The sequence below is a fragment of the Lasioglossum baleicum genome, chromosome 6 (genome assembly GCF_051020765.1).
Source record: "Lasioglossum baleicum chromosome 6, iyLasBale1, whole genome shotgun sequence".
NCBI classification, from domain to species: Eukaryota; Metazoa; Arthropoda; class Insecta; order Hymenoptera; family Halictidae; genus Lasioglossum; species Lasioglossum baleicum.
Genome location: NC_134934.1, coordinates 10507449 through 10535433, shown reverse-complemented (window position 1 = coordinate 10535433; position 27985 = coordinate 10507449). Strand labels below are relative to the sequence as shown.

The following is a 27985-nucleotide window of genomic DNA, read 5'->3' as shown; positions in this document are numbered from 1 at the left end:
CTGTATAATTCTAATGTTGCTATATGTAGGGTTTTTCAATAAGGACATAACAACTTTAAGTTTAAATAAAACACAGAAGAATTGAAATATCGGGCTGAAATTTATTAGAGTTGGATGGTTGGTGTAAACTTTCGACTTAAGGTAACCCCACAAGAAAAAATCCAACAGCGTTAGACGATCTCAGGAACAATATTGAACACGAAATTACCAACATTCCGGCTGATATGTGTGGAAGAGTAGTTGAAAATTGGCTTCAAAGAATCGATTGCTGCCGTCGTGCCCGTGGAGGTCATATGAACGACATCGAATTCCACACATAATTGTCACATGTGTACTACAACTCTAATAAATTTCAGCCCGATATTTCAATTCTTCTGTGTTTTATTTAAACTTAAAGTTGTTGTGTCCTTATTGAAAAACCTTTTACATACATATTGGGTTGGAAAATAAGTTCGTTCGGTTTTTGTGATTTATATTCCACTCTAAAAAACCGAACGAACTTATTTGCCAACCCAATACATTAGTACCTTCTGAAGTGAGTACTTATTTATAGAGAGAATCTTCCTAAATGTGAAGAATGAATAAAAAAAAGGAAAAAAGAATCGGTGACATCCCTGAGCTAATACAGAGGGGGCTGAGATATTTTTTTCGTTGTTTTCCAGTCATTTGAAATGACTCCTGCTCGACCTGTGCCAACCACGATCCGACCAACGACCCAGAACTCATCCTTGCCAGAGTCCTCGAGTCTACTCGCATCTCTTGTCCAACTCGGATCCTGATTACCTCCCCGTCGCAATCCATTCGCGCATTCGCAAAATAACAGGAAGCGCATTGTAGGGTGTGTGTATGTGTGTGTATATGGTATAGGTCTATAGGTGTAGGTCGTCGTAGGGCGTAGGGTGCAATGCGATCGATAGCCGGGTACCACGCGCGGATCGTCGATGCAAACGAGAATTTGCTCGTTTACTTTTCCACCCGTTTTCCCATGGAATGCTCTCGGCCAAATAATAATAACGTGCTCTCTAAGCGTTAACCGGGAATTCATTATTGGTTTACGTTTTAAGCTGCTGTCTCAGCAGGTCCGTCGCAAATACGCACGATCGTTTTGAACCTCTCAGGAGGAATGTACATATATGTATAGTCATAGTGATTTATCTAAGATTTCCGCAATTTGCGTGTGATGGACTGATACGATTTCGGTATAAGAAATGGCAAGAGGAGTCTTATTTCTTAAGCATACATTGTAGGAATAGCAAAATACTCTCTGTTTTTGGAGTTTCCAAACAAAAGTTGGACAGTAATTATACGATACTAGACTTAAAGGGTGCGCCAGAGTGAAAATATCACTATTTCCGCAATTCGCGTGTGATGAACTAATACGATTTCGGTATAAGAAATGGCAAGCGAAGTCTTATTTCTTAAGCATACATCGTATAAATAGTAAAGTACTGTTTTCGCAGTTTCCAAATAAAAGTTGGACAGTAATTGTATGATACTAGATTTAAGCAAATTGCTTTTTTGCTTAACAGAATTGCATTGGAGGGTTTAGGTGAAAAACGGATTAGTTCAGAAGTTGTTCATTTTCTGCCGTGTACCATATCTCAGCCTGTTCGACGCGATTTCTATACGATCACAAATTTGATGTAAGTCGGTATGTTGTCCACCATGTTCTCCCACTCGTTATTATTGCGGACCACCGCGCTGTCCTCCAAGTCCAACAGCTGAGGAGTACCATCGGGCCTGGGGATTTTCTCGTTGATCCTCTCCAGGTACTCGCGGATTATCTCGGAACCTCTATTCTCCACCGTTTCGATTATCTGTCTCCTGAATGATCCGATGAAAGTGTTGATCGCGGCGCTCAGGATCTTATCAACTGCGCCACCTTGGAGCTGCACATTTATCTCACTAAAACGCGAGAGAATGCAATTGAAAATCACAAAGCCGAATGGAATTACACGATAAATTCTCGGACAATAATTACCGGACAGAGGTAGTCTGGAACGACACCAGACTGAGCCTGTAATGCTTCAGATCTGCCTTCAGCACCACTCGCAGCTTCGTGTCGGACAAACGGGCATTTAAGGCCCCCGATCGCGAGATGATCGAGTACTTGAACTTGTAATCGTAGCCGACCTGAAACATCGGAGAAACCGAGATGTCGATCAAGTTGGCGTTCTTATCGACAGTGTATCTGGCGAGAAATCGATGAAGCAGGTGGAGAGCGTCTTACATCGATCAGATCTAATCCCAGCAGCGCGTCCAAACTTATTGTTTTATTCTTGTAAGATACAACCACGTCGCCGCTGCGCTTCAGCTGTGACAGTCCTTGCGCCCAACCGTGGCTCAAGTTGAGCACGCCGCTCATGCCGAGTATTCCGTGCTGGAACAGATCAACGAATTCTTTCGTTTCCGAAAATGTACAAATCCTTCTTCGGAACCCTATCTTGATCCTGAGTATCGAAATTAAACAGTTTCTAACGATTAAATGAAATGAACAGCTACTATCAATAGAATCAACAGAAAGACTAATACATCTACAAGAAGTACCTACAACAACTTCTTGTGAAGTTGTCCGCTCTACACAATTCTTACAATTAGTGACAGAACGGGAGCGTATGTAATATTCTTATATCAGTAGCTAATTTACAATTCATAATCAATCGGTATCCGCGGATGGCATCATTGATATCTTTAATCTTCAATATATACAGCTAACAATAAGTCAGACGGAAATTATCGAGACGGCAATAACATAGGGCTCAAAGAAAGTTTTACCAGCTCCTTTTGGACGTCACCCATTTTCAGAGGGTCCAACCCATTCTTTATGATAAGGTCTTTTATCACAGGCATCACATCGTCGAAGATGTCGTTGATATTGGCATCCAGTCCACCATTATTCCTCAGCTTCAATTCCTGGTCTCTGAAAACGAGTCGAACGTGATTTCGTTGATCCGCGAATACTAAATACGTAGATCACGTAACTTTTTAATAAGCAAAATGTACATTTTAAGAAATCTTTAAATTTTCACTATTGATTTTCTTACACTCGAGTACGAATTGAACTGGTGATCTTAAACAATTAACTAAGTAAATAAGGTAGCGAGCTAAATATAAACCGAACTTTAAATCAAGACTATGTATAAAGACTAAATAAAATTAGAACTGTAAAAAACTAAAAAAAAAACTAGAATATAACATAAAAGAGAGTAATAGACACTCTCTGGTGGCACTGTTTCAACTGAATATGTACTGACTGCAAGGAGACAATTTAGTTGAAGGCTTATCTGCAGCATCCCATAATCTAAACAATTTCCTCATAAGATCTCGTGGAGGACCGAGCGAATGCGTTCGAACGTGAGAGTTCGGCGTACAGGCGTACTACGCGATACGCTGCGACTTTCGATGCTCATTTCTACTTAAATTAGTTATAACTCTTCAATCCGGAACCAATTCTTATTGGACTATGATCACAAACCTTTATCGAACGTAATGGTACAAGAAAGAGTGCTCAATTTAGCTCAATACCATAACAAAATCGTCAATAAATTTTTCTAATCACAGAATGATTGGTAATGTTCAAATCTTAATAACTATACTAATTTAGATGAAAACACAAAATGAAATCTGTGCGAAAGTGCTCTGTACACCTACCTGAGAACCTTTGTAATACAAGAATTTACACAATTTTCTTAAAACACTTGAAAATCGCTAATGAACGAACGCTGTTTTAGAGACTGTTTAAGAAGAAGTTTACGACCAAATATTTCGGACAAGAAGGGAGAACAAGTCACTTAATAATATAATAACTTTAATTCCCAACTTGGGTTCGTCACTTATCAACGAACTTGTACAAAAACCAACTGAACTGTTTAGACTCAAGTAAGAGTGTTTTAGTCTTTTACAATAAAGAACGAATTACAGATTGATGTGATAGTAATTGGATGAATCCCACTGCACTTCCTCGTATGTCGACAAGTGATCGACTTTTCCTTTTCGATACTGGTCACAGAGACGCGCGACGTATTCGATAGTAAGAAGAAGTTTACGACGGAAAACAAAAATTTTATGACACATACGCAAAAATGTAGAAATCGACTTTTTTCCGGTTCTTCTGTCAGGAAGAGAACAGAATGCTTACGGCACGAGTGTGTTGGCTCTCGCTTCCAGAACACTTAGCGCGGTAACGCACAGGAATGTTAGGAAACCGATGTTAAGAAAATCGGCCATTGTGTATTTCTTGAAACAGCCAGGCGAGTTGCGAACGATCCACTTCCAACCATCTACTACTACCAGGTCGTCTCATCATCCCCAGTTTTATTGACACGCCGCTCAATTATCTCGTGTGATCTTATCGCAAATATCTATTTGTACCCTTATTATCGTATTTAACAAATCGAACATAACATGATACAAGCGATACGGACTATTTTTTCTCAATCAGAGATACGCGGAGCACCTGTCGATGGGCAGCATTGCGAACGATTATTTCCTGTCCGAAGATTGTTCTCTATTTGTGGAAATCTTTTAATTATAGGATAATTGAAACACACTTGCAACAAAGAAGACGCGAACGCTATCGTGTGGTATTCGAACGATTGTTCCGCTGTGTTTTTACCCGTTCGGATAATCGATAGAATAATAGATGCTTATTTATAAAATGATAGTATCGTATTTTAAAATAGTATCTACAATATGAACGTAAATCGTCTATGAACGCAAAAAGGCTGTAAACGATAAACGTTAATAAAAAATATCCTCTCCACTGTAGTAGTTTGATCTCGGCTCGACTATATCGGTGTGAACCGCTACTAATGCTACGCGGAGAGTCGCAGTTGTCGGCACAGTTCAAAGGTCCGTGCGTCCTCACAATGTAAAACCAATATAAAATCTTTTTTATTATTACTTATCTTTTTATGAAACTTTCGCCAATATATTTGTGGCATTTTTCTGATTAAAATAAGACCAGACACGATATAATTTCAATTGTATGTAGTGGTTTAATTGACGATGAACGTTTCAGGAGTAAGGAAGGACAGCGTATGGGGAAGAAAGAGACGCGGAGCTTTGAAACTCAAAAAAATAGTGTCCCGTCTACGATAAATGCAAACTTTACATTTAAATGCAAGATAATGATAATAGTATGATATAGTATCTTATTTTTAAAAGACGCATCAATTTTCTCGAAGATTTTCCGGTTTACTTCGAAAGACGTCGATTTCAGACAAATGCGCCATCTTATTTTCGATCAATTGTTATCTCGTGCATCGACCGTGATGGATTATGTTGTTCCAAATTTGACATTCACCACATGAGCACAAAAGATAAGTTTGGATCGATGACCTTTCAAAGTCGATCAACGGCCAGATCGGTCGAGGCGAATTACGTTGGGTCGCAGCAGACCCGACGGAACACTTCCGGATAATCCACGACACTGATTTTCTTTTCGTGATACGGTGAAGCAAGGAACAAGTGTTCCGGGTTTCAGCGTCGAGTACAAGAGTTTAGCAAAAAAATGTCAAGAGGTTTATTCAGTTATATGTTGGTTTTGCAAGATTGTCTACAGATTCGCGGTTTGACCGCCGAAGTGATAGGACGTGTTTACGTTTACGATGAGGCTCTTGTGTGAACGTCTACGTGTTCGCGAGTTTATACTGTACAGTGTAGATGATCATGTATACTTCAGTTAAACAGTGATATATATTGTATCTTTCTATTGTCTTCCGTCTTACCAAAGGGTGCAATATGCACCCCTTTCCATCTCCAATGACTTCTGACTACAGGAGTCAGATGGAATCTTCAAAACCAACGTATTCAACTCTACAGAAACAAAAGAACAAGCCATCGTCATTGACGCCTTAGAAGGTGTACCCATCAAGGATTATGTTAAAGCGGTTAATTCACTGATTAATTCTTCTGACATCAGATTTGTGTCTAAAATATCATTGAACAGAATCTGTATGTATCTGGCCAATACGGCTATAGCCAACAAACTCACGGAATCAAACGAAGTAATTCTTATCAACAATAAGACATTACAAATCCGCCCGCTAATCTCCAAATTCAAGAGGATTATATTATCTAATGTGTGCCCCATTATTCCACACAACGTTCTGGAGGATCAGCTTTCAAAGATGAACATTAGATTGGGTTCAAAAATGACTTTCCTACGTGCAGGCCTTTCCGAAGCTGGCTTTGCTCATATCATGAGCTTTCGGCGTCAAATCTTCATTCACCCTGACGATGTAAATAAACTACCCGAGTCACTACAGATAGTTTTCGACGACACAACCTTCTGGATATATTTATCTTCAGATGCTGTCATGTGTTTCAACTGTGAACAGTCGGGCCACTTGGCCAAAAATTGCACCGTAAGCACAACAAACATCGAATGTACTGAAAATTCAAGCATACAAGATATTCCTCCTCTCCTTGGTCTCTCACCCCTTCAAAAATCGATTCATCCTTATGCGAATTCCAGAAGGATATCACTCTAACCCCATTATATTCCAAAATATCTTCCACGAGGTTACCCAAAAATATCCTGATCATATTCATGTTTTTACTCATGGCTCCAAATCTAACGATGGATGTGGATGTTCTGTTATATTCCCTAATTGTCGTAAATTATTTAAACTTCATGACTCCTGTTCTGTTTTTTTTCTGTGAAGCCTATGCCATATTACGTGCTGTTCAATCTATTATCTCTTCTCAAGACTCCAACTTTATAATATTCACCGATTCCGCCAGTGTACTTTGAGAGTCTATCCTATCCAGAAAAACAAGACCCCATTATCATTCACATCTTCAATGTCTTAATTGAAGCTCAAATCAATAACAAAGTACACATATTCATTTTTTCCTGGATCCCCTCTCACGTAGGGATATCGGGAAACGAAATAGCTGATGCCGCGGCTAAAGAGGCTTCTAAAGAAACGTCAACAGAATGTTTTTCTTCGCACAGAGATATGGTAAAACAAATTAAAAGAGAAATTAGAGTTGAATGGAATGCGAGATCGACTGGTTCCCCTCCCTCTAATCTATCCTTGGTAAGGCAAGACCTCCTAAATAATGAATGTCCCCAGGTTACTAACAGAAGAGATCAGGTAGTTCTCACACGACTTCGTATAGGACATACTAACCTAACTCACTTATATAGAATTTTGAAAGATCCCCCTCCCATGTGTACTCGATGCAATACTATACTTTCGATTGAACATCTTATATTGTACTGTCCCCTTTTCACCTTCCAAAGACGTCGCTTTGCTATCCCTAACAATTTAAGTGAATGCCTTAATGTTTATAAGAATATCAACCAAGTCATAACATTTCTAAAATCCATCAATTTGTACCACACTATGCAATCATTATATATGTATAATAGCTACTAATTGATTTTTCTCACAATGTACTTCTAATTAATTCTAAGTTTAAGAATCCAGATTTGTATTTCACATGTCGTAATTCTTGTGGTCGCTAATGACCTAGATGTTGATGCGACCTTAAATAAATAATTGAAAAAAGAAAAAAGAAAATTTGACGTGAGTTGGTATGTTGTCCACCATGTTCTCCCAGTCGTTGTTATTGCGGACCACCGCGCTGTCCTCCAACTCCAACAGCTGAGGAGTACCATCGGGCCTGGGGATTTTCTCATTGATCCTCTCCAGGTACTCGCGGCTTATCTCGGAACCTCTATTCTCCACCGTTTCGATTATCTGTCTCCTGAATGATCCGATGAAAGTGTTGGTCGCGGCGCTCAGGATCTTATCAACTGCGCCACCTTGGAGGTTCGCATCTATCTTACTAAAACGCGAGAGAATGCAATTGAAAATCACAAAGCCGAATGGAATTACACGATAAATTCTCGGACAATAATTACCGGACAGAGGTAGTCTGGAACGATACCAGACTGAGCCTGTAATGCTTCAGATCTACCTTCAGCACCACTCGCACCTTCGTGTCGGACAAACGGGCATTTAAGGCCCCTGATCGCGAGATGATCGAGTACTTGAACTTGTAATCGTAGCCGACCTGAAACATCGGAGAAACCGAGATGCCGATCAAGTTGGCGTTCTTATCGACAGTGTATCTGGCGAGAAATCGATGAAGCAGGTGGAGAGCGTCTTACATCGATCAAATCTAATCCCACCATCGCGTCCAAAGTTACTATTTTATCTTTGTAAGATACAACCACGTCACCGCTGCGCTTCAGCTGTGACAGTCCTTGCGCCCAACCGTGGCTCAGGTTGAGCACGCCGCTCTTGTCGAGTATTCCGTGCTGGAACAGATCAACGAATTTTTTCGTTTCCGAAGATATACAAATCCTCCTCCGGAACCCTATCTTGATCCTGAGTATCGAAATTAAACGGTTTCTAACTATTAAATGAAATGAACAGCTACTACAATAGAATCAACAGAAAGACTAATACATCTACAAGAAGTACCTACAACAACTTCTTGTGAAGTTGTCCGCTCAACACAATTCTTACAATTAGTGACAGAACGAGAGCGTATGTAATATTCTTATATCAGTAGCTAATTTACAATTCATAATCAATCGGTATCCGCGGATGGCATCATTGATATCTTTCACACATCTTCAACATATACAGCTAACAATAAGTCAGACGGAAATTATCGAGACGATAATAACTAGACTGCGGATCTTTATGCAAAATAAAAAATGTCTGCATTGATTGCAAGACACAGGTGTCAAATAAAAATTTCTTTCTTCTTTTAATCATCTTATTAACGCGAAACTTACACACTGGTGGCCTTAAATCTTTTTATTAGATCCACTGTTTTAAATTGTACGTACCCATTTGTGTCATAAATGCATAAAATCCGCAGTCTAATAATAACATAGGACCCAAAGGAAAGTTTTACCAGCTCCTTTTGGACGTCACGCATTTTCAGAGGATCCAGCCCTTTCTTTATGATAAGGTCTTTTATCACAGGCATCACATCGTCGAAGACGGCGTTGATATTGACATCCCGTCCATCATTATTCCTCAGCTTCAATTCCTGGTCTCTGCAAACGAGTCGATCGTGATTTCGTTGATCCGCGAATCCGCGGAAACGTCCCACTGTGGGGTATTCGGCAGAAAAACCGGAAAAAAATATTGTAGCGTTATTTATGGGCTCAAGGTCATAAAAAGGTAGGTCGATGGATTCGTCAATGAACGGACAAAAGCGCGCCTTAAAATCGCTCGACTTTCGATGAAGTTTACTACTTGACGGTTGTACAAATAGAAAAAACAACATTGTAGCCGTATTCTTCAGACCTCTAATTGCGACGGACAACAAAAATTTTATGACATACGCAAAAATGTAGAAATCGACTTTTTTCCGGTTTTTCTGTCAGGAAGAGAACAGAATGCTTACGGCACGAGTGTGTTGGCTCTCGCTTCCAGAACACCTAGCACGGTAACGCACAGGAATGTTAGGAAACCGATGTTAAGAAAATCGGCCATTGTTTTAAAATAGTATCTACAATATGAACGTAAATCCTCTATGAACGCAAAAAGGCTGTAAACGATAAACGTTAATAAAAAATATCCTCTCCACTGTAGTAGTTTGATCTTGGCTCGGCTATATCGGTGTGAACCGCTACTAATGCTACGCGGAGAGTCGCAGTTGTCGGCACAGTTCAAAGGTCCGTGCGTCCTCACAATGTAAAACCAATATAAAATCTTTTTTATTATTACTTATCTTTTTATGAAACTTTCGCCAATATATTTGTGGCATTTTTCTGATTAAAATAAGACCAGACACGATATAATTTCAATTGTATGTAGTGGTTTAATTGACGATGAACGTTTCAGGAGTAAGGAAGGACAGCGTATGGGGAAGAAAGAGACGCGGAGCTTTGAAACTCAAAAAAATAGTGTCCCGTCTACGATAAATGCAAACTTTACATTTAAATGCAAGATAATGATAATAGTATGATATAGTATCTTATTTTTAAAAGACGCGTCAATTTTCTCGAAGATTTTCCGGTTTACTTCGAAAGACGTCGATTTCAGACAAATGCGCCATCTTATTTTCGATCAATTGTTATCTCGTGCATCGACCGTGATGGATTATGTTGTTCCAAATTTGACATTCACCACATGAGCACAAAAGATAAGTTTGGATTGATGACCTTTCAAAGTCGATCAACGGCCAAAATCGGTCGAGGCGAATTACGTTGGGTCGCAGCAGACCCGACGGAACACTTCCGGATAATCCACGACACTGATTTTCTTTTCGTGATACGGTGAAGCAAGGAACAAGTCTTCCGGGTTTCAGCGTCGAGTACAACAGTTTAGCAAAAAAATGTCAAGAGGTTTATTCAGTTATATGTTGGTTTTGCAAGATTGTCAACAGTGGCGATACTGGCGATGGTCGACTAAAAATCCAAGGTGAGATGTGAAGGTCACCTTGATTTTTTTAAAATGAAAACAACATCTACTTTCTGTATCATGAAAATGTATTGACCTCCATATGTCCTAAATCTAATAGTTAACACATTACTGACCGGTGATTATTGCATAATTTTGAAAAATCTATGCTACATGGCTAAACACTTTTTAATATAACCTTCAATAACAACAGCAATTTTTATGGTGAACTAGCAAGTCACCCTCAATAACGTCATCTAAGAGTTTCATTTAAGATTGCAATGTAAAAGATAATTTCTATGCTTTCTTTCGGTACAGCACAATTATTGATAATCCTATTAATATGCTTCCGGTAGGTAAAGTGTTAACGAGATATATCATCCAAAGAAGAAAGAAAATTGTTTCTATAATATCTCGTTAACTATTAGATTTAGGACATATGGAGGTCAATACATTTTTACTCAGAATTCGATAGTCTATCGATTCATGATACCGAAAGTAGGTGTTTCCATTTTAAAAAATCAAGGTGACCTTCACCTCACCTTGGAGAGTCGACCGGTCACTACCCTTAGTCACACAAAAATCAGCACTATGACACCTCACCGTAGTCATCTATCTCTCCCTTTAAGAAACTACTGTATAGAAGTTCGCGCAAAAGACTGAACCCAGCTTTTTTAGTAGAAACCTCAGCTCAGCTAACACCTCACTCTTTCGAAGTTCTGTCTATCACAAGTTGTCAGACTTCCGACGAATCATATAACTTGTAACTTGTAACGCACTTCTCTTACTTTGTGGCCAAAGTTCTAGTCGAGGAGTTTTATTAACAAACCATTTTCTTTTATTTATCATAAATCTACAACGTTTATTAACCATTCATGCAGAAAATGACATTGATTTCGTAATACGATGACACTTTTCGGGTCAAATGACGCGGCGCTGTGCGTCGATAGGCTGATATCTATCACGGGAATCAGAGGAGAAAAGAGATCGTTGGTCTGGTAGGAACCGTTGAAGCAGCGGCCGAAGAGTCTCCTCGAAGAGGAAGTTGAGCGACCGCGGTTTTACGACTCTCCGATCCGCTCGCTGTCGCTTTCGTTCAGGGTTGAACGCTCGCGAAACGAGTTCCCTTTCGCGCTGCGACCTAGAGACCAGAAATTTCGATTTCAGTCACGGGTAACGAGAGGTGCCTACGCTCTACAAGGATGGAGCTTTTGCTTTCGAGAGGCACACGACTCGAAAAGGGAAACGCGGACACGAACCGCCGAGATCCGCGACGCGTTCGCTGGTGATTGATCAGCTTTATCGACGCAAACAAGAGAGCAGGGTTGGCAGTGTGGTGCCCTCACGGTGACGGATCGACGACGGCTAAGCTGATCCACCGTTCTACGTTAACGACATTCGCGCGAGCGTCGCTTTTACGCATCGCGTAACCTATTTACGACTCGGGAAAACAACGATCACGAGAACATTACCGGGTGGGAGTTGGTGTAAACAAATAGATCAAACGATTTGCATTGCTGTTGTTCCGTTTGTTTTCGCCTGTCACTGGTTATATAGGTAATGCGACACGCGCGTCTTGCGCGTTTCTTATTTAGTCAATAACAAGGGTAGAGTTACATCTTCGATTCGAAGAACGGTTGCTGTTTTCGATCGCCGCTGCGCACCGCCTTCGCATTCGCCTGGCGCGAGGCTATCGATTCGAATTCTGTGGTTGCGGGAAAAGACGTCGCATTGCCACAATTTCAGAAAATTTCAGTTTTACAGGATTTACCTATTTACCAGGAAAAAAGTCGTGAAAAATTTATTTTACCGACGTCCTATGTCAAAGCATTAGCAATATTTCTTACATTAAATCTTTCAATATTTCTGTTTTTTCAAAATTACTATAACATATTTAATTTACAGACGCGATTCAAATAAATCTTGAGAAAGATCCAAACTAGGATCGAAACGTTGATTTTGTTTGACAATTAGCAAAGTTGCTTTATAATTCGTAATAAACGATCGGATTGTTTTGTAGAAGTTGCCAAAGATCATTGATCAGGAACAAGTCTCTAGCTCATCGGGAGGTTAGTTTAAAATCAATTGCACAATTTGTACCGAACAAACGGACAGAGAGACAGACAAGAAAGCGAGCTAATAAAAACGCGGTAAAAATGAAAGAAAGAATGATCTTAGGTAGGGCAGTCGTAGGGGAGGAAAAGTGAAAGTTGTTAGTGAAAAAAGGGATGGTCACTGGCGAGGTTGACTGGATGTCGTTTTGACGAAGAGAAAGCTGAAGCGACAGACGTGAAAAATGAGATCGCATTTAGGTGCATCCGATTTTTTGAAGAAGAGGAAAGTCGGTGGAGAGTATATTGGACTTTATTCAAAGATTCCATTAAAATTCGCACGTGTAGAATTCTGTAATAATGTGTTACATGAAATTGCAGGAGTTCAAAGATTGGTAATTCATAACTACAATTCAGTGTTCCTTTAATTCTGTAAGTAAACATTTCCCAGTAAATTATTAGTGCCGCAGTACACGTTCTTTGAATTATTAAAACGAAGGAATTTTGAGGAAATTCCAATTGGTCCGAAGTACAAAGAAAATGCTAAAAGTTGTTGTTTGCAACTGTTTTATGCGGGCCTGTCTTGAAAATTTCGAGTCGGTGTCGGTCAGTGGCGGTCCGAGCAGTATGTATGTATTTCGTGTGAACAGTTTCATTGCAAACACATGTGTCAATATCTCGCCCTATCTTATAAATAAAATACTAACTAACGGAATACAACAAACAGTTCCCACGGTTTTCCCACAGTTCCTCCGACTTTTCGTTGTCGCAAGAACCCAGAAAGCGACTCGGACACTCGAGGAGTGATAAATATAGACAGACTCGGCTTATCGTTTCTACTGACATCCTTGTGTCAGCTCGCAAATCGAATCGTCCATCTTCGTCTAGCGTTGCGTCAATTTGTCACGGAGGGACGAGTTGCGTTGGGGAAACTAGGGTCAACAATAGTGTTTTGGGCTTTCGAGAAGAGGCGAGTTTCGCAACGGGCCTGTTGTAATCGCGTCCGCATGCTCCATCTCGGACGAAGGTGCTGATAACACTAGCAAACAAGATTGTTTACTCGGTTTCATGCCAGTGGACCCGTTAGGAGAGAACGTCGGTCCTGAAGGTTCCGTAGGCGGTTTAACCTCGACATTGTAACGCGTTTCTCATCGCGGAGGCCGTCTACTATTCAACGAATGGTAGAGGCCATTGACGAACGAGGGGACCGGAACGAGGATACCGATTCTCGACCACAACATCGACTCGAAGTCCTTGAAGAGGAGAACCGATTCCGGGAAGAACGCAATCTGGAGTCGATTCTGTGGTTGTCAGGAAGAACATCGCATTACACACGTGTACATTCACCATCGAGATGTTGTCGTTTAGAGATTTCAACACTAATGCTTTGACAATAAATTTTTAAATGTTTTCGGCGCAACGGTTCGATCGTTTATTACGTGATCATCCTAGCTCAGCTAATAAATAGTTCTACACAGTAGGAAGTTCTAAGACTTGGGTACATACCGGGGTACTCGGCTGTCTGACGAGATTGTACCCGGGTACTTTTGCTTCTACCCGGGTGTCTCGTGGGTTCTAGAGTATCCGAGTATCTCACATACTCGGGTAGAGGTCTAGCTCTAGTGTAGATCGACCTTAACTCGATGGTCGATCTGGGTCAACGATCCGCCGCGACGCTACGCAACAAGACGGAACAAGTCTTGACAAGACTAGACGCGTCGCATCCCATCTTTCTCCAACGTTCGGAACAGATGGTAAAAGTAGGAGGCTCGGCCTCTGGTCTGAGGGACGTCGACCAATCGGAGCGCTTCTCCCGACGAAAACATCGCTCTCGCACGTTTTCTCCGTCTCAGCTTCGATGGCGCGAATTCTGTTTTCCCGTGTGCGCGCGTGTATGCTAGCCGATAATAAACAATACCGTCGTATAACTGGTTCCCTGGTCGGCGGCTCAGTTGGACTCGATAGTTGGTTCGAAGCGGACGCAGAGGTACGAGAAGCGCGCGAGAGTGTTGGTACACCGCGGGACTTTCTTCGCGGCTCTGAATCACGGAATATTCCGAAAGTTTGGCGGCAATCCGACTGGTCGTATCGCGTCGTCGCAAGCTGCGGTGCCCGGCAGACTTTGATCGCGCTTACCAAAGCGGGAACCAGCGTCGCTGTGTCCTCGCGGAGCTTTCGATTGCACAAGAACGGGACAGGGGACAGAGCTTTCAGCGTTCTCTTTGGTTCGCACGGTAAGTGTCGGCAGACGCCGACAACCCTTTCGGTTGTCGCCTCTGCCAGGAGCGGCTGCGAGTGTGAAACACGTCGAGAGGGACGGGAAAACATTATCAAATGTTCAGCCTGTGCAAAACCGTCCTGACAGAAAGACAACAGGAAACAGGAGGCGGTTAACGGAAATTCCGATTGCGCAATTTCCTTGCCCTTGTTCGCGCTCATCGATTGGCACAGCCTCGCGTACGTAAATTTCATTCTATCGTCGCGCCTATCTCGCTCTCCATCTCTTTCTCTCTCTCTCTCGTTCCTCTTTTTATTCGTCTTATTCGAAGAGGAATAAGATCGAACGGCAATTTCCGCTCAGCTGTTATCCACCGTGCATCCTCTCGCGCTCGTCTCGTCGAACCCTGTGTCAAGTCCATGGTCGAGCAATAGTAAAAACTGGGCGGAAAGCCAGAGAATCGTTTGTTGCTCGTCGGTGTAGCGCGTGCTCGTTGTTTGTTCGTTCAACGACAAAGCGGTGTCCACACCGACGATATAGCACCTGCCGCTGCTATTCCAAAATTGGATTCGCGCGGACGTCCGCGTTGCTCTCTCTTTCTCTCATCGATCGCGCCTCATCTTGTCTCCTCGCGTCGATGCATACATTTGAACACATTCCCCGCGAGACTACCAATTCGCAAACCAGGATGAATCGGACAGCTTTCCATTTTGACGTTAGAAACGACGCCGGGAACCGTCCCAGCGAAAGCAACAAACGCGGCGAACACAGCTTGAAATGTCCACGTAAAAGTACGAGATGAAATCGCCGCGCCGTGCCGTTGCATAATCGTACACGTGCACGTGTGCGTGTCTCGCAACACCATGTAACGGATGACACGCGACTCTCTCGATTATTACATACCGATCGTCGAACCGATTTGCTCAGCGATCCAAGTCCGCCGCGGATAGCTGGTAGGGAAGGACGGCGATGTTTAGACTGCGGATTTTATGCGTTCACGGGAAAAATTTGCAACTGCGTCTCTTGACACAGTGGAAACATTCGAAGAACTGCATCAATATGTATTATGTACTTCATTGTGTGTGATCAAGTAAAATTATTCTAGAAATGGAAACGTTTTTCAGTTGTTCCTATATGTTGTAGCTGGACTCCGGATTTTATGCATTTGTAAAAACAATGAGCAAGTGCAATTTAAAACAGTGAAAATATTGAAAGACTTTAAGAGTATTACTTAATGTATTATTTTCACCACATTAAAATTATTGGTGAAGAATATAAATTTATATTTAGCTCCTGCGTTTTTACTCCGGAATGGCCATAAATCAAAATAAATTTGCTACTGCTTCGTCGCGTTTAATATAAATGAGCAGCTGTAATTTGACACAGTGTAAACATTCAAAGAATTAAATAGCATCAATATGTATATTACTTTATTGAGTCCAAGTATAATTATTCTAGAAATTAAAGCGTTCCTAAGTGGCTTCTGTATGTTGTAACAAACGCAGAACATTCTTATTTTGCATAAAATTTATTCGATCTATGAAATCAAATAAAGAATGCGGTTTATTACTCCGGGATGGCCATAAAGGAATATAAAATTCATTCGATCTATATGAAATCAAATAAAGAATACGGTTTATAACTCCGGAATGGCCATAAATGAATATAAATTTGCCACTGCTTCGTCATGTTTAGGTAAAAAGACGTAAGTCATCCTGTCGACGATGAGTAAGTCCGATGACGCGTTTCAAAAAGCGATTCCGACATCGGAGTCTCTTTATAGGTTTGTCGATCGAGCTTCTCGTTCGATCGCGACTCCGATCGATGAAATGCACGACCGATTACGGTTCGACTCCGTAACTCGTTATTACCTCGCCTTACCGGCCGCCTAAACTCTCGATTACTTTCGGCACGATTTCAATTGCATAAACGTGCCATCGAGATAAGCGACGAAACCGGTGAGAGATATAGAGAGAGAAGGAGAGGAGAGAGGAGAGAAAGGTCGTAGCCGAATCAACGGGTAAACAAGCTTTTACCGTTTGAAAGTTCCGCGTCACGAAGGAAGCTCTCGAAGAGCACGAGAACGAGCAATTTCAAAAAGAATCGCAGGCTTTCGGAGTTTCCAACGAATCGGTCACTCGGCGACAACGTGGACGATAACGAAGCCCAATTCCCGGAAGAATTTCTCTGCAGAAGATCTCGCGGTAGGCAGCGCGCTGGCTCTCTTGGCTCGAGCGATAATCGCGTTTGGCGATTCGCCGAATCCCAGACAATTCGCGGCGCGACGCACGCGAGGAAGTAGTCGACTTTTGTTGTACGCGTAACTAATTCTCCCGAATATCAAAATTCGCAGAATATCCTGCGAGACGTTCAAAAGAGAAGGAAAAAATGATCGAGGAAAAAGCGAGAGAAGAATGTTGTCTCGACGATGAGATTTTTTGAAATTCATCCAATCGGGCGGGTTTGCGAGCGGTTTGGCCTGTCGCGCAAGGTCGAATCTTCTCGCGTCGAACAATCTCTGTCTTCGTTCGAAATTTTGGCCGAAAATACCGCACGCTTCCGCCACGATGAAATATGGTCGTCCGACAAAGCTCGAATCCCGAGTCATCGCGCGCCGTCACCGCTTCCGGCAAATTTCCCAAACTTTTCTTTGTCCTGACCGTCGCGTTGCTTCGAAGATAAGGAGGATATCGAACGGTTCGATAAAAAGTCGATATTCCGTAAGCCACTTTCGCGTCGGCTCGAAACAAACTCGGAAATTTCGTCAGCCGAATGGTCCGCTGACATTTTTTCTTCGAGGAAAGACGATCTCTTCACTCGAAAGTTTAGGAGCACGTCCACAAATATCTTATAACGTACAGCAAATCTCTTTTCAACGCGTTGTTATTATTGTTATTATTTACAAACAGACGTCGATAATGTAAATTTCTATTCAAATATTGATTAGAAGCTGCGACGTTCGATTGAAATATTGATTAAAAGCTGCGACGTTCGTTTTTTTTGTTGTATTGAAATATGATTCTGAAAGCACTTTTAGTTTTTCCCAAATTTTCCATTTTTCCGTGATACTTTTCCAATTTTTCTTATCCTATAACCTAGTTCGGACTAATACGAATATTTTAAAAAAAGAATTAAACAAATCGGTCCAGCCGTTCTCAAGTGATGCGCTTACCAACGAACAGCATTTGATTTTTATTTATATAGATAGATTATAAACGGACCGAAGCCCTCTTACATAAATGTTTACAATAGAAAACAATAAAGGACTACTCGTATAATAACATAGTTGTTTTTTAAACATGTGCAAAGACTCAATGAAAAAATCAATACGATTATGCAGAGTGCTAGAGTCTGCAATATGAAATGCGATTTATTGGATTAATTAATCCATAGGTAGATCTGGCTTTAAGGGTTTGAAAACCTGCTCGAGATCGCAAAGCACGTTCAGGTGCGTAAAAATTGATTTGCATAAGGAGAGAGAGGGACAAATTATATGGTTATTAATTAAAGGAAAAATAAAGCTGTTTCCAGGTTGACTACGTTTAATGTTGTGGAGTAATCGTGATCAAAGATAGACATAGGATTATTAATCTTGTAAGATCAAAACCTAAGAAATTTATAAAGGTGAATTCTTCTCGATCGAAAATTAAATATATAATAAATTTTATGATTTCTAAGAAATTTATTCTGCACTCTGTTATGAATCTGCACGTTATTTACCTAAAGATAACGATCGAATTTGAGGATCATCGATTGCGAAATGCATTATGGTTTATACCTAGTGTCGGATATAAGTCGGTCTTGCAGGCTGCATATCGTGATCAGTGGGCGTACTTTGAACTACTGCGAAATTGTCGTTGTGTGGATTCAAGTCGAAAATAGCCTCATTATGTTTGACGGAATGATCGGTTGCGCGGTCACGCACCACGCTGCTCTCCAACATGCAACCTATACGACACGCAGCTGTAAGACCGACAGTTCGGATCTCTTATTTAACGAACATTGAAATTATAAAACACGCTTCGCGGCCGGAACCGATCGAGTAAATCTCGTCGATTTTTTATGGTGCAATGCGTTCTGTATCGAATTTCGATCTGTAATATACAATATTATTGATTTACGGAAAAACCAACCGATTTTTATCAACCGATCACACGGGTTATATCTGGCTCGAATAACGATACGCTTATCCGCAGATCGTAAAAAACGTTTTCTCTGGTTTACTAATACACGACCGTGATCAGCTTGCGTAACCGGTAAGCTCCGCTGAAATTTCGCGGTTGTACGATTTCGCTGGCATTGAAATCCGACGCGTGACGTTCGCTAAAATTGGATTCGTTTTGTACCGTTCTCGGACGGTTTCTCCGCGAACCTTTGAAAACAGATTCAAACCGGAAGGGTAAACGGCGCGGCATCGTTGCACCGGCCCACAGTGGGCGAGAAACCGATCTTTTTGGACAAAAATCTACCGACAAAACTCAGTTTTTCATCGATTCAATTGGAATTTTTTTTTAAATGTTCGTGAAAGACTATACTTTGATGACGTGCTGCGCGAAAATCGTTAACTGTCGCAAGAAATCAAGAATCCTTATCTACAAAACCCAATAACTCCGATACTTCATCCGCCCATACCATAAATTTGCATGTCCCAGCTGACTTGCCGACACTTCTTAGAAGATTACATCCTGGGTGCGCCACTGGGTTAACCTAACAATTGAAAGATGCATCAAAACAAATGACGGATGTCATGAAACGTTGATTTTGATTGAAGGCTTCGCAATTTTGCGCTACAACATAATTTGCAGCTGCATTCGCCAATAATTCCCGTTTAAATATGCACCTGCTACTATGTAGCTACTCATTATTAGTAATTACTAAAAAATATATGATTTCTTATTGGGAAGGAATGCTCTATATCATACAAAAAAAAAACAAGAGAAAATATACTTTGATAACGCTCAACTTTAACCCTTTGCACTCGGAGCTATTTTAACTGGAAAATTTATCTAGAAATTTATCTAGAAAGAAAAATTTTATGGGTATGAAATTGGTATAATACCTCATACAATACCTAAATGTTTAGCAATTGATTAGATACCGATATATTTATTAATTAGACTGCGGATCTTCACGCAAAATAAAAAACACACAGAAATCTTTTGCATGGATTGTGGGAAGCAGGAATAACATAAAAATTGATTTCATCCCTTAACGACTTTCTTACATTAAAAGCAACATTACAACATTCTTGAATGTTTCAAATCTATTACTGTTTTATATTACACCCAATCGATTTCTTCACAAATGCATAAAGATCCACAGTCTATTGATAACGCAAACAATATTTTGAATAATCAAATGTCAAATGTTCGTAACTAAAATATTTATTCAATTTTATTAATTTCTTAATTTTCGAGGTCTGCAGACCGTAACAAAGCAGGACAATCAGTTGTCAATTTCAAAACGTCAACTTTACGGTGAAATGTCCCTAAATTCTTCGATCCGGTCCACCGTGCGTCGCGATGCTTGCGCGGAACAACGCACACGTATGTATATACATACCCGGTGTGCACATCGCACGATGACTCTTATTTTTGTGTAACCGTATCGATTGGCATTGTACGGAAACCTTCGATAACAAGCCGATACCAGAAAACGTAGTGACAAAACGATGAGTCACCCGAAAGCTGGAACAAAGTTCATGTTTTTCTCCTGAGCGTTACGACCGATGGCATTCGTTTACCATTTACCGTTTACTTTGCAGGTTCGCTGCGTTTCGAAGAGCGCGGTAAACATCGGACTGGGTCACGTGACGGCACGCGTCTTATCGAGCGACGCGCATCGAGCTTGTGATTGGCCGAGACGGGCCACGTGATCGGTTCTAACGTCAACTTGGACCACCGTCTGCTGGTGCTTGATCGGATTTCTCAGCGAACCTTCCAGGAACAAAGGATACGCTCTCCCTTCGGTTCGACTGGCGAATATCCTCTCACCGAGGGTTCGCTTTCTTCGTAGATCGTCTACTCTCACGCCACGGAGTGTAACACAGTGATCGCGTCGTAAATCGACGCTCGGTGTTTCTTCGCGATAGTCCGCCGGCGATTCGTTGACAGTTCGCGACCGTTCCGAGTCGGTGACATAGCTTTAATCGCGAAGCCCTCGAAAATTCGGTTTCAAAGTTCATCGGACAGCGATCGCCTCCTCGTCGCAGTTTCTCCTCGACGATCGTTGCACCTCGCGGAACCACTTGGATGCCGTCGAAATTCGGTTCTCCAACATGGTTAAGTAAATATCTCGGAACGTACAACGCGGTGAATCGTGTGTCTTTCGTCTCGTGTGTCGATTTCGTTTGAAAAGTGGTTGTTCGATCGTCGCGGTCGAATTCACCGTCGAGTGCACCCTTTTCGAGAACGAACCTGATCAAAAGTCGGTACAAACATGTATAGCATGAACTATATTGGTAAGTTTATTAGTAATTTTCGAGACTTTTACAATGAAATCAACGCGGCGACGCTCACCGGTGCCATCGACGTCGTCGTCGTCGAGCAGCCCGATGGATCGTTCACCTGTTCGCCCTTTCACGTGCGTTTCGGAAAACTGGGTGTTCTCCGCTCCAGGGAGAAAGTGGTGAGTCTCAAATTTCTTCGTACTTCTTCTCTCCAATCGTTTTCCTCCGAAGAACAATCAGGTAACTCTTGCCGATGCATTCGCAGGTGGACATAGAGATCAACGGAGAACCGAGGCAGATTCACATGAAGCTGGGAGACTCCGGAGAAGCTTTCTTCGTGGAAGAAATTGGCTCCGATGGATCTCCAGCCGACATAGAGATTCCACCTCACTTGGCCTGCGGCCCCATTCAAGACGATGCATGTTTCCCGCAATCCAGATTCAACGTTCTCTCCAAAGTGCCTCGAGAACAAAGAGACAAGATTCTGCTAGAATCGGTTCTGTCTATAGAGAAAGAGAAGTGGGATCAGATGTCCGCTTTACCTCCGGACCAACGGGAACAGTTTCTCATCGAAGAGTTCTCCGATCTTCCTGCAGAGCGCAGAGAAAAGTGGCTCGAAACAGCTTCTTTGACAGCGGAGGAAAGAGACAAGATGTTCAAAGAGAATTTTGGCAATATATCCACCTTTCAAAAACAGCAGTTGATTCGTGAACAATACTCCGCTCTGGGAAACGAAGACAAGGACAGATTGTTCAAGGAAAACTTCCCAGAGTTACCGGTCGAACAGAGGCACAAGTTTGAGATAGCGTTGTTGAGCGACTGGAAAGACAAGGAAGAGGAGAAGCAAGAGTCACTGAAGAATGTTGAAGAAATCTTTGACATGGAAGGTATGAACGAGGTCGAGGCTCGTCCAGTTACCGCGTCGACTCCCAAGTCGTTCGTCGCTGTGACTTCCTCGGATAGGATTCGCAAGATTAGCGTAGTGAAGAACGACTTCAGACCGATCACGGACGACGTACAGAGCAGCGCGAAAGAGAAGTCCAGCGACGAGTCGAACTCGTCGTTGAGCAAGAAAAACTCGAAGGATGAAACGGTCGAGGAAAACAAGAGTAACAATTCCACGAAAAGGAAGCGGAAAAGGAAGAGCATCATGAGGAAGAAGGGATCCCACAGGAAGGCTAGCAACGGCAGCAGCAGTCAAACGGAAGTTAGCGAGAACGACGTGTCCATTCAGGACGACCCTGTCGTCGAACCGGTAAGTTCCACGGAATAAAATTCAACTCTTCGCACTCCTAATGCTTTGTACGGACCTGAACCAGTTTGGACGGGCCCATTCACATTCAAAATTACTTCAATCTACTTCAATCTACCCTTATAAATATATATTTTCTGTTATCATTCTTTAATTAATTTGTTTGGAGTGCAAGGAGGTGACGTTGTCCTTCTAGAGACTGGTATATTAATATAAACATTGTATGAAAGATGTTGAAGGGACCGAGCCCGGTTCCGGAAATGGAGAAGAAGAGCACGCCGCCTGCCGAGCCTTCCGCCCCGATGCAAGAGCCGTCTGAAACTCGGCCGGAGACGGACTTCCATTTCTTCAGTGACACCGAGGTTACCAAGTACGCGTAAACATCGTGCTTCTCTCGAGACCACGAATGTCCCTTTCATTAATTACTATCGTATGCGAACAGGAATCAGGACTCCAGACCATGTTCGCCGATCCAGTCCGACACGGAGTTCGAAATGCGAAAGATCACGCAAGACAACACGGTAGGAGAGGATCTTCAGCAGAGTTGGAAATGGGGCGAGCTGCCGAGTCTCACAGAAACGGCGCACGCGTCCCACAGAAATTCATTGAACTCGTCGAACGCGGTTAATCAGCCAAACAACAGTTAGTCAATTACGTTCGAGCTATCTATACATATTCCTGTTCGATTTGCTAAATTAATTGGTTTGATTATAGCAGAAGCACATCGCTCCATGCTCAGCGGAATGTTCTCCTTCATGAAGAAGACTTCTCGCGTGAGACACAACCCGGAATCCGAAGGAATTTATTTGCGCGACATAAACGCCGACGAACTGGACCTTGAAGTCGCGGCGCTCTACTTCCCTTCTTCTCACAGAGGCCCGACTGCCGTGAAAGGTATAAATCACTGGCTGCGAGAGTGTTTCAAATGTAACGTTAAGGGGGTGGAGTCGTTTCTAGGGTTACAAGGGTACGAGATGCGCCTTCTCATCTCTCGATAATGTTTTTATGCGATGGTGTCTCCCTCGAAAGTCCTATTTTTACGTTTGCGAGGCGTAATTTGTGTTATTCAGCAGCATGTAGCTGTCGCAGCTTTGTGAAAGTAGCTACACGCCTTTATGCTTCCGAATAATGCAACTTATCTATGACCCTTATACAACATAAAGAATGTTTGCATTGATTGCAAGACACAGGAGCCAAATAAAAATGTCTTCCTTCTTTTAATTATCTTATTAAGGGGTAGACTCGTTCCCAAGATTGCAAGGATGCAAGATGCGCCTTCTCATTTCTCGATAAGGCAAAGATGGGCTTTTTAAGTAGTCAACAGCTCTGAATAAAAGATCAATCTATGCCGCAATCGCCCTCAAAAGTCCTATTTTTACGTTTACGATGCGTAATTTGCACTATTCGGCTTATGAAAATAGCTACACGCGCAGGTTCGTAAACGTCTCGTAAACGTAAAAATGGGAAATTTGATTAAAAATGAGCATTGCAATCCTGGAAACGAGAGTCGACCCTCTTAAATTGCTGAATACAACGAGAAAGAACTTATTATGATCATAATGTCGTTCTCCAGACAGAAAAGCCGTGGACGAGGAAGACACCGAATCGGGCAATGGACCGAGTTTACCCCAAAGCCCGAACAGCGTAATGGGAGCCATCGGAAGGCCAAAATCGCTGGACAGCGATTTCGAGGAACCGAAGCATACGATATTCGACAACAGCATGGACGTCAGCTTATCGTTGTGCGGCGGTTTGGACTCCGAGAACGGTCCTTCCAAGGAAACTTTCCATCAGAACTTGCTCCAGTTCGAGGACATATGCTCCGATCCGAAATTATACGAGAATCCGAATCTAGTCGTAAAGATCAATGGAAAGTTTTACAATTGGACTACAGCTTGCCCAATTGTGATAACATACGCTGCTTTCCAAAGACACTTACCGCAAACTACAATAAAAAATCTGTACGCCCAATGCATGCCTCTGCCGGTGCACGAAGAAAAGAAGCAAGAAAACAATGGCAAGCCCGAAAGTCGCAGCGGTTATAGTTCCTGGTTCTCGTGGAGACGTTCCACGCAACCGTCGAAAAAGCCTCAAGAGCTTAGTCAAGGTAACATGCTTTTATCACGATTGTTAATTCGAACGATACCGATGTTAATTAGTAGACTGCGGGTTTTATGCATTCGTGACAAAAATGGGTACGTATAATGTAAAAGAATGGGCATGTTGAAAAGAGATTTAAGGACATCAGTGTATTATTTTCAGCTTAATAAGAAAATTAAGCTAAATGGAAATTTTCTATTTGGCTCCTGTGTCTTGCAATCAATGCAAACATTTTTTATTTTGCGTAAAGATCCACAGTCTATTGATTAGAGATCGCGGTTTTGAATAGGGATCTCTGATATTAATACGCCTCATCCTAAATATTACAGTCGACGGAGGAACAGCCGCTCTACAACCACCGGAGCAATTGATCGAATCCAAGGAGAGTACACCTGGCGACGAAACATCGTCTAGAGATGTCGATCAAATCACGGAGGCTGTGTCCGTGATCGAGATGGGGAAAGAAAGCGACAAAGCCGCGACAGGTTGCGTCGAAGTCGAGAAAAACCGGGAAAGGGAGGGCGAAGGTTACAGCGGCAGCGAAGACTCCGATAGCAATCAGAATAAATCTCAGGGCGTTAAAATACCTAAGGAACGAAGACCTTATTACGAATCCACCGACAAGTATCGTAAAACTTTGAGACTGTCGTCTGTCCAAATAGTATGTGTATCTTTTGTTATTGCCGCAATTTAACACTAATCGTACCGGATATATATACATTTTGTTTTATAAAAATTCCAAGACTGAATCTTTTTAGATTGCTTACAATTTTTATAATAACGCGTGCTCGAATAAAGAAATTTATTGCATAATTTCTAATGGAAGCATCTTTATAATTTCAATAATTAAAAAGTAAACAATGTGTCGCGGTACGGTTAGTGTTAATACGATGCCGATACCAAAATCTGACGCTCTATTATTCCGAACGTGTTCGTTGTTTGCAGGCAAGTCTTAATTTAAAATACGGGGCCAACGAAGTCGTTTTCAGCGTGACCACGGCTTACCAAGGAACGACCCGTTGCAAGTGTCATATTTACAAATGGAGATGGGACGACAAAATCGTCATCTCCGACATCGACGGGACTATTACGAAGTCAGATGTCCTGGGTCACATTTTGCCGATCGTTGGCAAGGACTGGGCTCAATCGGGAGTTGCTCAATTATTCACGAAAATTAAGAATAACGGCTATAAGCTGCTCTATCTCTCGGCAAGAGCGATCGGCCAGGCCAGAGTCACCAGGGAATATCTGGCGAGCATCAAGCAGGGCGATCTATCGTTACCCGAGGGTCCGCTCCTCCTCAATCCGACGAGCTTGATTTCAGCATTCCACCGCGAGGTTATCGAGAAGAAACCCGAAGAGTTTAAAATATCCTGCCTTAGCGATATTCAAGCGTTGTTCCCAGAAGGCTCGAAGCCGTTCTACGCTGGCTACGGAAATCGAATCAATGTATGTAACTGTTATTTTTCTGTGATCAGCAGACTGCGGATCTTTATGCATTTAATTGTAATAGAAAATTGTTGCAAAATATACCCAAAATTGTTGGGTATAGCCGGATTTTCCTGATTACTGTCTTAAAACATCGTTTTATGTCTAAAAAAACATTGTGTAAAATTTAAAATGTCTACCCCCACCGATAGGGATGATATTGAGGTAAATTCTCGCGCACTTAAATGCAATTTGCTCTGAAACGAGAAAAGATATCGACATGGGATGAACGGCAAACAAAAGATATAGATACACTCTATATTTGAGATTTTTTTCAGAATTTTTTGCTAATGATTTATAGTTGAAAATAATTAATTAATTTTTTGGGAATTTTTTTAACTATCTTCCCCTGGATTGACACCTACCAAAAAATTCTAAAATATTGTATAGAAATCTCAGAAGTGTCCGTTTGGTGGAACAGTGTCAAAAAAAATAAAGTGTCAACCCAGGGGAAGATAGTTAAAAAAATTTCGGTGGGGATAGACATGAAATTTTACACAATGTTTTTTTAGACATAAAACGATGTTTTAAGACAGGAATCAGGAAAATCGGATCGGGGGCTGCTGGCCCATGCTTATCTGAAGATGTCAATATATGATTTCACGTCTATTAAAATCATTAAGGAAAGAAACAACATTGAATTTATGCAGACAATTTTTCCTTTGCGTAAAGATCCGCGGTCTAACGATTAGCGAACAGGACCAATCTCGTTGCTCATTTCCGTTCGTCTTGCAGGATGTATGGGCGTACCGGGCTGTCGGAATTCCTACTATGCGAATATTCACTATAAACCACAGAGGTGAATTAAAGCACGAATTAACGCAGACATTCCAATCCTCGTAAGTAATTCTATTATTCTTTTCAACGAATTTTCTCCGTGTTCGTCAATTTTTCACGGCTGTTCGTGTTCGATCGATTAAAGTCTGATCAAGTATATTCAGCCGGAAAACGATATGCGTTACGACAGTATCGGTTCTTCGGTAGTACGTTAACGATTAAATGCTTTCTACGATATTACTGCATGTCGCCGCATTAGTATATCACCATATCTGTAACGCATCTATTAGCGCATTTCTAGACGAATAGATCCGGACGCGCGACTGCTCTCTTTACGTTTCCACCAAAACTTTTCGGAAACGAAGGAGTTTAGTAATTCGATGGGAAGACTATCTACACGGTGATTCTTTCGGGGAAAAAGATGTACTCATAGGACGGATATTTCTGTGTTTCCAGCTACGCGTGTCAGTGCGATATCGTCAATGAGTTGTTCCCGCCACTGCCTGTACGAAACTGCTACTGATGGCGGCACAACCATAACTGTGTTATAATGTTGATCCACTTAGTCATGTTGCGATAACGACGTCCACACGAGGCAGCATTAATCGTGCAGCATTGGCCCGGGAATCTGTCTCGTAGAAACAGCTAACTATCTACCTCATTCCGGGAACCATTAGATAGAACAATGTATTTTCTACGTAGCGTGGAGACAACGATACCACACACAAATAGATTCCAAACTAGTTTTTATAACCGGTCGCCTTTCGAGGAGTCTCCGTGTGCTTTCGTGTCCACGTACATGTTCCATAGAGTGATACTCTGTTGCAAAAGATACGCTACAAAGAAGAAAACAAAGTCCGCGCGCGCGGGAGGGTTTATAAAACCAAAGCACGTAACTTCGTCGAGTGGCGAGGCATCTTGAAATTTATACTCGTCCCGTCTCTCAAGTCAACGTCATTAGTACATGTGTTGTATGATGTGTTTGGTTATGCGACAACATCCACACCTGTCTTCTTACGATTTATAGGGTAAGCACTTGTTGTTACGTCCTGCAGCCGCTTCTTTTGTCACTTACACGAACTCTCACCGGACTCCACTCATCATCAACAGTGTCCGAATAACGTCGTCATCTTCCCGAGTGTCGCGCACACATCGAATCGATCGATCGCCGTCGCTTTCACCGTCTCTCAAGGCTCTCTTGGAAGTAGAATTCATCAACAAAAAAAAAGAAACGATCAGAGTACATGATTGCGTGAGAATCGCACGTATCTC

At 41.9% G+C, this 27985-nt stretch overlaps 3 protein-coding genes across 19 annotated transcripts in view; 1 reads left to right on the top strand and 2 right to left on the bottom strand.

Moving 5' to 3' along the window:
• Lpin (phosphatidate phosphatase LPIN) overlaps positions 1 to 27985 on the top strand; it is a 50768-nt gene that overhangs the window by 16604 nt on the left and 6179 nt on the right. Inside the window, exons 1-11 of one of the 5 annotated variants that reach the window (XR_013009179.1) lie at positions 14526 to 14664; positions 20413 to 21275; positions 21362 to 22351; positions 22579 to 22718; positions 22791 to 22990; positions 23063 to 23242; positions 23922 to 24455; positions 24778 to 25109; positions 25394 to 25897; positions 26672 to 26775; positions 27170 to 27741. Coding sequence is in view for 4 of the 5 variants with exons in the window: in XM_076426489.1 (XP_076282604.1) it covers positions 21087 to 21275; positions 21362 to 22351; positions 22579 to 22718; positions 22791 to 22990; positions 23063 to 23242; positions 23922 to 24455; positions 24778 to 25109; positions 25394 to 25897; positions 26672 to 26775 (3173 nt within the window). In the remaining variant the exon portion in view is untranslated. Of the gene's footprint in view, positions 1 to 14525; positions 14665 to 20412; positions 21276 to 21361; positions 22352 to 22578; positions 22719 to 22790; positions 22991 to 23062; positions 23243 to 23921; positions 24456 to 24777; positions 25110 to 25393; positions 25898 to 26671; positions 26776 to 27169; positions 27742 to 27985 lie in introns of those variants that run through there. The other 4 variants (XM_076426490.1, XM_076426488.1, XM_076426489.1 and 1 more) reach the window with 4 other exon arrangements.
• On the bottom strand, positions 688 to 11161 carry LOC143210058 (uncharacterized). 13 transcript variants are annotated; one of them, XM_076426528.1, is made up of 7 exons: positions 10922 to 11161; positions 10142 to 10387; positions 9382 to 9415; positions 8884 to 9028; positions 8126 to 8275; positions 7877 to 8028; positions 3013 to 7800 (listed from the first exon to the last, which is right to left on the bottom strand). In XM_076426528.1, the coding sequence occupies exons 4-7, from the start codon at positions 8956 to 8958 to the stop codon at positions 7500 to 7502; spliced, it is 678 nt and encodes a 225-aa protein (XP_076282643.1). In that variant the 5' UTR covers positions 8959 to 9028; positions 9382 to 9415; positions 10142 to 10387; positions 10922 to 11161; the 3' UTR covers positions 3013 to 7499. The 13 variants fall into 13 exon arrangements, with proteins under 13 accessions (XP_076282642.1, XP_076282641.1, XP_076282643.1 ...); XM_076426526.1 differs by lacking the exons at positions 3013 to 7800; positions 7877 to 8028; positions 10142 to 10387 and adding exons at positions 1058 to 1905; positions 1982 to 2133; XM_076426519.1 differs by having other exon boundaries at positions 9382 to 10418.
• Positions 11174 to 15883, bottom strand: LOC143210061 (uncharacterized). Its single transcript, XM_076426531.1, has 2 exons — positions 14349 to 15883; positions 11174 to 11520 (listed from the first exon to the last, which is right to left on the bottom strand). The coding sequence occupies exons 1-2, from the start codon at positions 14900 to 14902 to the stop codon at positions 11301 to 11303; spliced, it is 774 nt and encodes a 257-aa protein (XP_076282646.1). The 5' UTR covers positions 14903 to 15883; the 3' UTR covers positions 11174 to 11300.